At 42.6% G+C, this 8,477-nt stretch overlaps 1 protein-coding gene across 1 annotated transcript in view; it reads left to right on the forward strand.

The window, feature by feature from the left end:
• The window catches only part of CTDP1 (CTD phosphatase subunit 1), a gene marked incomplete at both ends in the record, with an annotated part of 99,411 nt that extends 95,816 nt beyond the window's left edge, over nt 1-3,595 (forward strand). The window contains one exon of the mRNA XM_079533749.1: nt 3,454-3,595. Coding sequence (XP_079389875.1) covers nt 3,454-3,595 — 142 coding nt within the window. The remainder of the gene's footprint in view (nt 1-3,453) is intronic.
• Between the last annotated feature and the right edge of the window lie 4,882 nt (nt 3,596-8,477).

Consider the following 8,477-nt stretch of genomic DNA (forward strand, 5'->3'; position numbering starts at 1 on the left):
CAGAAACTAGAAATACCAAGGAGTGGGCATAAAATTTGAATGCGTGTTTGAAATTGTTTATTCTGTTAACAAATATGGGAAAATACTGTTTTTCTCTTAAGACAGTAATGATTAGTCTGCTACCAGTCTTCTGAAGGCCCAAGTAAAAAATGCAGCATTGTTCCACTGATGTCCTCCTTCCACATTTCTATCTGAGTTAGCTCTGCATGTGTTTTCACTGTACATGCATATAAATCCTTAGGATGCACAAGGATGCAGTTTACAGTACACAAACAGCAAAAGGTTTTTGTATCTTAATAAAAGCAGCATTCAGACTGTTCCTTTTTTATAGCAGAGGATTAACATGTACCTGTGTGTTCTTTGGGTTTTTTAACATTTTTTTCTGTTAAGTGGAGAAGTCTAGGGCAGAATAGAGCTGCTGTTCTGTTTCAAAAGAACAAGAAGTGACAAAACAGATGGCATTTGGTTTTTTGTATTTCAGAAGGTGCTGCTTAATACAGCTGGGTGAGAGGGGGGAACACGTCAGGACTTTCCCTTAAGGTTTTCTGGAAGGACTTTTTGTAGACGGGCACCCCGTTCTTGAATTGCCAAGTCACCCTGAGCATTTCAGGCCGCTGCCTTTTGTTGATTGTCCTCCCTGAAATGTATTTGCTCTGGAGTAAATTTAAGTGGAAGGGGTGTTGCTGCATTTCCTGCTGGCTTCTGACTTGGTTATTCAGTAAGCAGCTCCTCGCTTTTAGGAGCAATGAACTAGCAGTGAGTTACTGGATGTTTTCCTGCAGCTCCTTTGGTATTGGGTTGGATACCTGCAGACTTGCAGTATGTGCTGTCAGACTGAATTCTATTTTTCAGCCGGTTCAATCAGTTTCCATAGCTGAAATGTTATAAATGTGATTGTTTTCTACTGCAAACGTTGTCCTATAGATTCCTCCTGGGTTTTTATTTATCTTACTGCTCACTTAGCACCAAGCATGTATTTCTAATTCACTACATGTTCAACAGTAACATTTTCTGATTTTGCAGAGTAAGACTCAGCTTTCTTTATTCAGCAGTTAGCTTTTCTCCAGCTAGTAGTGTAATTAGTGACTAAAACTGAACTGTGTGGTATCTCTCAAGGCTGAAATCATCATGATGTAAACAGGTAAAACACAAACCCCATACGTTTACATAACATTTAATGGAAATACACTAAGATTTCTTTCAACTGAGCGTCTTTACTCTGGCTGCTTCTTCATCTGAGCTGTGCACTAATACAGGGCTGTAATGTAGGATCCATAGAAATAACTGCAATGCCTGAGAGGCTGCTTTTCCCTGTGTATTAAGCTGCACTCAGTGCCCCATAACTCCCTTGGCACATTTTAGTTCAGATAGCAAAATACGCAGGAAGTGCTTTCACCTCAACCCATTTTTCCTTAAGAATTCAGACACCAGATTGAAAACCAGGGCTTCAGCCTCACCTCGCAGGGTTATCACTCACAAAAGCACAGAGTGACAGATTGAATGAAGTCAGAAGGGCTCTCTGGAAGTCACCTGGTCCAACTCCATGCTCCAAGCAGGACCACCTACAGCAAGCTGCCCAGCATCATGTCCAGACAGCTTCTGAGAGTCTGTAAGGAGGGCAGTGCTCCGTGCCAGTGCCACCAGCCCCTCCAGGTGCTTTCCTGCCAAGCTGCTTTCCAGCTGCCCCTCTCCCAGCACGTCTGATGCCTGGGCTGTCCCTCCCTACGTGTAGGGTTCTGCACCTTTTCTTGTAACTCCAGGAGCTTCCTGTCAGCCCCGTTCTTCAGCCTGAGTCCCCCTGGCTGGTACCATGACTCTGGTATCTCAGCTGCCCCTCAAGTTTTGTGTCATCTGCAAACTTGTTCCTGTTTCCTTCCCTGTACAGAAGGAAAAATAAATCTAACATCACTGTGAGGAAGTAAGCAGTAATCAGCAGCAGCGTATCTTTTGGGCCCAGTGGAACCCATAATTGAAAGGCAGAGAACACAGTGCTGTTCTCCTGCATTTTGATTCAGACCCACTGCTGACATCACACCCTGATCCGTCAGGTGAAACGAGGAAGGTCAGGTGTCACTGAGCCGGCCAACAGGTAGCAAGTAGTCTGGTCTTCTGAGAGCTAATGGCTCTGGAAGAATGACAAGAAGAACGTCTGTGTGTGCGTAGAAATTGCTTTGTATTCCAGTTTTGCTTGGAAGCTCATGAGTTTGACTTTTAATCTTTTTATCAGTCTATTTTAGGTATGCGTATTTCAAGTCAGAATTATCAAAGATCTTTCTTGCTATGTGGTACTTGTCTGTACTCTTAGAAACAAAGCGGCCCTTGCTAAATCATTACATTTTTTTGCTGAAGATACTTTGTTGATTTTTCATTCTAGCAAGTGGATGCATTCTCCTCGTAATGAAACCTTACCTAATGTTGGAAGGGACATTTAAGAGAGACCCACTTTGAGCAAATTTGTCTGAAATTTGATCAAATGATCAAGGAGTAATTTTTGGAGGTATTTCTACAGCTCATTTTGAATTCTGTACAAGATCTCGACTTTATTTTTGCCAGAAGTATATGTCTGATATAAAATTCTGTTTTGGCAAAGAGAAGAAGGGATTTTAGGGTTCCACAGATCCAAATTCTTCTGCTTATGGCTTTGTCCCAGTTGAGGTGTTAGATTTTCCTTGGAGATCTTTCACAACCAGGAATGTGATTCTTCTGGCAGAGCATGGTGCACATCAGCTTCACAGCATCACAGAACTGTAGGGGTTGGAAGGGACCTGCAGAGGTCATCGAGTCCAACCCCCTGCCAAAGCAGGTTCCCTACAGCAGGTCGCACAGGTCGGCATCCAGGCAGGTCTTGAACATCTCCAGAGAAGGAGAATCCACAGCCTCCCTGTGCAGTGTGGCTCATTCTCTGGAGACATGCAGAAAGGTGTTCAGACCCCCAGTGCTGCTTCAGAGAGACGTAGCAAGGAAGAATGAAGCACGCAAGTTGAGCAGCTGTGCAGTGAGAGTGGTTGAGCAGTTAAGTTAATCTTCACAAACTTAGGAGGTACTTAGATATTTCATAATCATATGGTAAAATACAGTGAATTCTGATAGTTTCTCATTCTCATGGCAGACTTGCATTTTCTTTTGTTATGTGAGAAGAAGTTAAAGTAATTGTTTTTTGTTTTTTTTTTTTACTGTTTTAAACTTTGTTTTCATTCCTTGTTCAGAGGAATGGGAGAAATGAAATTAACAGCACTTTGCACCCACAGCTGGAACGAAACAACAGCAGTTAACAACGGTGGGGGCAGTAGTTTGTCCACGCGAAAGTAAGTGCTTTTCTTTTTTGTCTGGAGCTCAAAAAACGTGAGTCCTTAGGCCTAGTTTTTTTCTTTTTGACCAAGAATGGTGGTCTGTGTTACAAGCAGTCAGATGCCTTGATTCTTGATTCGTGGGCTTTGTCTCTGTGTCCTCCAGGGGCCACAAGCGCAAACTGGATGAAGACGATGCTGCCAGTGAATCCAGTAAAGAATCCAGCAATGAAGATGAGGAAGGAAGCAGTTCTGAAGCAGACGAAATGGCAGCAGCACTTGAAGCTGAACTGAATGACTTCATGTGACATTCACGCAGAAGATGGAATTTCTAATTCTATTTTACTTCTCATAAGCAGATCAGACTTCAGATGAGTCCCTTATGTCAGTGCTCAATGTTTTTCCAAAACGTGTGTGTATATTTTGCAAAGCAACACAAGAGGTGACACATTATTTTACAAAATCAGAAATAGATGTTTTTAAGGTGTTTTACTAAAGGAAAATATACTTTTTTAAGCAAAAAAAAAGTATTAAATGGGACTTGGTGTGCTATGCCAAAGACATGTTATGAGCTCTGCAGAACCTCCGTATACAGGACGGTGATACAGAGATTTGTGTTTCAGCATACAGCAACTTTTCAAAACGCTGCAGTCTGTGGTTTATTGGTAACGATCCTAAAAAGCAGGATGAGGTAAACTAAATGGAATTGCTTGAGTGGTACAGCAGGAACCTGATGAACTGATCATCCTTTTCCACAAATAAATGCTATCAAATATAAAAGGATTTTTAAAATTTAAAATTTAAAAAAAAAAAAAAAACAGTCTATATTTGTATAGAAACAGAGAACATCATATGCAAGCTTTGTGAACTCTGCACTTGACTCACTTGTCATTTGCTTCTGAGATGATGATCAGAGGTCATGTTTTTAAGTTGCTTTGTGGAGTAGTTGGATTCTTTAGGGACACCGTTTAGATTTTTAACTTTTCTTCTCTGTAAGCAGAAATTTAGCACAGCAAACTGTGTGATCCTGTCCTGCCGTAAGAAGCATATTCATCCATTTGTGTTGTTCTTGGGAAGAACGAGTGCTACTTCAGTCTAGATAGGATTTAATTTCTTTGAAAAGAGATCTGATGTAAAGTTTTTGTATATTCTATTTCATATTTGACCCACAAAACAGATTTTCTTTCATTTAATAAAAATTCATTTTGTAGATTTTGGTTCCCTTTGCTGTATCATGGAAGTCTGCAACAACTGTTTGTTTGCTTCTGTCAAACGTAGAGCATCTTTCCATCTTGTTTTTCCTTTTCTCTGCATGAAAACAGTGAAAAAACTTTGAGAACAACTGCAGAGTTAGAGATTCAGGCAGTTAACTGTGCAAGGGAAGAGAAACACTGAAGTGTGAAGTGTGTGAGCTATTTCATTCCCAAATACACATTTTCTCTTCTCTCCTTAGCTGACCTATGAAGATACTGATTACTGCTGCAGTATTGAATTTCTGAGGCTAGAACTAACATTTATTCTCAGTTGCCACCAACTGCAGACTGAGATTCTTCCAAAGCACATTAACGAAAGAAGACTCATTAATTCAGATGTTGTGGTTAAAATTACTTTCTAGTGCAGGAATGTTTAGGTTTGCCACCTAACAGTAAAATCAGAGAAGATTTTAGTACTCAGGTGCTATAGAAAGAACTGGCTAGTTTGTAAGTAACAGCAGTAAAAGGAAGAGTGAGAAAACAGGAGAATCGTCTCCAGTTATTACTGTTATTACTGCTTTTCCATTCAGAATGCAATGCCATCATCTGTGATACAATGTTCTCAATAAGAAAATACTGACCTTACAGGACATCTCTACAGGTACCACATAACTGAATTCTGCAGTGATGTGCTTTCTAGAGCTGTCCATGAAAACAAGCAGCACTTCTCCAAGAGACTGAACTGCGTAACAAAATAAATAATATATAATAATTTATAAATAAATAATAAATAGCCTTTAGAAAAGGCTAAAGAAAAGTGCAACAAAGGAAGTCAAAATACAGTGCAGCCTCCTCGTGTAGAAGAGGACGAGCATCCTTGCAATGAAGCAGTGAAATGTCAGTGTTTGTGGGTCCTTTCAGTGTTTTCTCAAGTTAAGTACAGTTGAAATAATATGAAATAATGGCAAGTTTTCAGGTCGGTGTGATGCTGCAAATGATTTCACAGTATGAATTGCAGCAGGGAATTATTCTGGCTGATGATCTCTGTCAGTCAGACAGCTCTGACTGTAAATAGCCAGCAAAGAAAAATGGGTAGATTGCTATGGCTTGAGCAATGTTCTATATTGGCTTAAGCTGCTTGCTGGATGCCACGTTCCTTGCAGACAGCTGTCTCTTAGTACTGAGTGGAGTGATTCCATACACGCAAAGTTTGAAAAGCTTTTTGGTGTGAAAGGCTGTATCCTGTTCCTGGTTTTATTTAGTGCCTTCCACTTTTGATTTAACTCATATCAGATGTGTCTGGGCAAGAGAAAGCAGTCAGCCCTCTGCTAAACCCAGTACCGTGTGGCCTTGTGTGTAAACACCACGTGAGGGCTCTCCTCCCAACTTGGAGCAGTGCATCCATCCAGGGGTCAGCTACCCACAAAGACAGCTCTGCTGCGAGGGCTTAGCCAAAGCCTGCAGTGAGCACTGCATGCACTGGCCTCAGGGAGCACTATCACACTGCTGGGATTGCAGCTGGGCAGTTCCTGCCCCGTCACAGACGATTCTTAATTGGACACTAATTATTCACGTAGCTCTAAAAACCCCTGTTTTCTGATCCTCGCGGTGTTGGGGGACCTTGTATGGGGGCTTGTGGGAGGCGCTGCAGGAGGCGTTCGGCCTGCTTTTTGTTTGAAAGTAGAACTGTGCTCATTTGGATTTCTGGTACCCTAGTCATTAGACCCTATCTCTGCACAGGCAGAGGAGAGAAATGGAACCTGAAAATTGAGTAGATGTGAGTGGAATGCTGTGGCTAACCTTGCAGCAGGAAGTCTTGGTTTATGAAATTGTTGCTCACCTCCACTTCTTTGGGATGCAGGAGCATCCTAGGAAACACCAGAAACGTGCTTTGTGAAACACCTTTTAACTCTTCATTAAATGAGCCACATCTCCTGACTTCTTACTACCATACGTATCGATGCACCAGCAAGGACCTGCTGTCAGGAAGGGCTTTGGAGCAGACCCAAAACTCAGACCCACAGGAACAGCTCTCAGGGCAGACTCCAAACCTGGACTCCTAGTCAGGCTGTGGCACTTACTGCTGTGCTGCTTTCTGAAGGGGCACCAGGACAGGAGGGAGCACTGAAGAGGTACGCAGTGCACCTCACTTCACTAAGTTCTCTCAGTGCATGCTATTCCTGCTGACTACAGCGCATAGCCCCTGAGGTCTCACAGTTGTTTAAGAACAGGGAAGAGCAGTCACTTCAGTTTAAAGACCAAGGGTTTTTCTTTCTCTATTTGCCCTAAGCACTTCTTAAGAGATTGGAAAGACAGCACGGCTCTGTGTGGGGGTAGGTAGCGGACCTGTCATAAAAGCAAAAAGCACTGGGTAGTGGCCAAGCTTTTCTCTGTGCGTGTGTGCATGAAGGGGAAGGTGAGGGAACGGTGTCACTTAGCCCTGAGATGTGAGGAACACTAAGCACGCAAATACCTCCAGCCTTGGGTTTTGTGCATGTGTGGAGTGGGCCCTGGAGTCTTCTTGGTGCAAAATAGTAACATCCTTTGCAGAGGGTGGGAGTCTCATGTTTCCTTCTTGGCACTAACGCTTGTAAAAGAGCGGACTGTCTTACGAGCGTGAAAATCCATACACACAAACTTGGAGCTGTACCTAAACATTTCTCAGCTCTGCCTAATTTTACTACAGTGAACGCTGCAGTAGATGACAGGTCAGAGAGTGATTTTATAGTGGTCCTGTTAAGAAATTGCATCTTTTCATGCAGCTGAAAATTCAGCCCAAGAATTCTCCTACGAATTACTAAATCAGATTTAACCAGAATAAAAATATCTGTGAACCGTTTCTAACTAAAAAGCAAAAGTGCAGATAGAAGTTCTTAAAAACGGTTTTTCTTAGTAGAAATTTTCCCTGGCAGCTAAGCCTGTCAATCAAATTATTAGCATACATACAAAGGCATGTTTACATGATGTGGAAGCTAAAAAGGACAAGGAGAGCCGTGCATTATTTATTGTGCTTCTCTCCTCAGCTACTCCCAAGTCCTCCTTCCTCTCCTTGTCCAATTCCAGTTTATCTGTGCCCTCTAGGCTACTCCATGTCTTGTGTTGGCTTCTCTCTTCCATTTGTTGCCTTCAGTGAATGCTCGCCATGGTGTGCCCAGCTCTGTCACTGAAGTAACATTCTCCCATCACTGTCTAGATCCATTAAATCCCAGCCCCCACTACCTGCATGAAAGCTTTCAATATTTGTTTTTCCTATCCAATACCATCTTCTGCTGTTGTTTTGTGCTTGTACTGAGCCTGAGCTGGCTATTTGTTTTCATTCTGCACACTCTCTAATGTGATCTTTCTTCTTGCTCATATATTATTAATTTACCCTGTTGTTTTGATTATACCAGCCTTTCATCTCCTCATCTAAAGCACTCTAAAAGGACACGTAGCATACACAGCACCATATACAGCACCTCTTCTTGTCACATCACCTCACTGTTCTCCTCATTGAAACATCAGAAAGAGACCTACATGTCAAAACAAGCACAGCTCCAGGAACGTATCCTCCTCATCATGGTGTACTGCTGCTCTCCCAGCTCCTGGCCCAGCCTTGTGTTCCCCAAGAATGAGCCCAGTAGGTACCAACACATTTCTCAGGCATGGCCATGCAGGTATGGTGCTCCTGCTCAGAAGCAACAGAAGGATGGAGACCTCATTGCTCCACCTGTTGCACACACATTCACTTCTGAAATGCTTGGGACTTCACAAACCCAATCTAGGTAAGTCTCTGTTTCTTCCAGGTGGGCAGATAGCTCCTACAGTTGTTTTAATTGACTTACACCGTCTTTATTTCGTATGTATGAACAATAGCAACAACAGTGCAAACAAAGGAAACTACTGCTTCTACAGATTCCTGAGGAGGGGAAGCAGAGAGAAATGCCAGGCTCTGCTCCTGGGCACCAATGGCAAGTTGGGAGTAGCACATGGCTACACCAGGGGAGGATCAGTCTGG

The sequence above is a fragment of the Tetrao urogallus genome, assembly GCF_951394365.1.
Source record: "Tetrao urogallus genome assembly, chromosome: 3".
In the NCBI taxonomy this organism is placed as follows: domain Eukaryota; kingdom Metazoa; phylum Chordata; class Aves; order Galliformes; family Phasianidae; genus Tetrao; species Tetrao urogallus.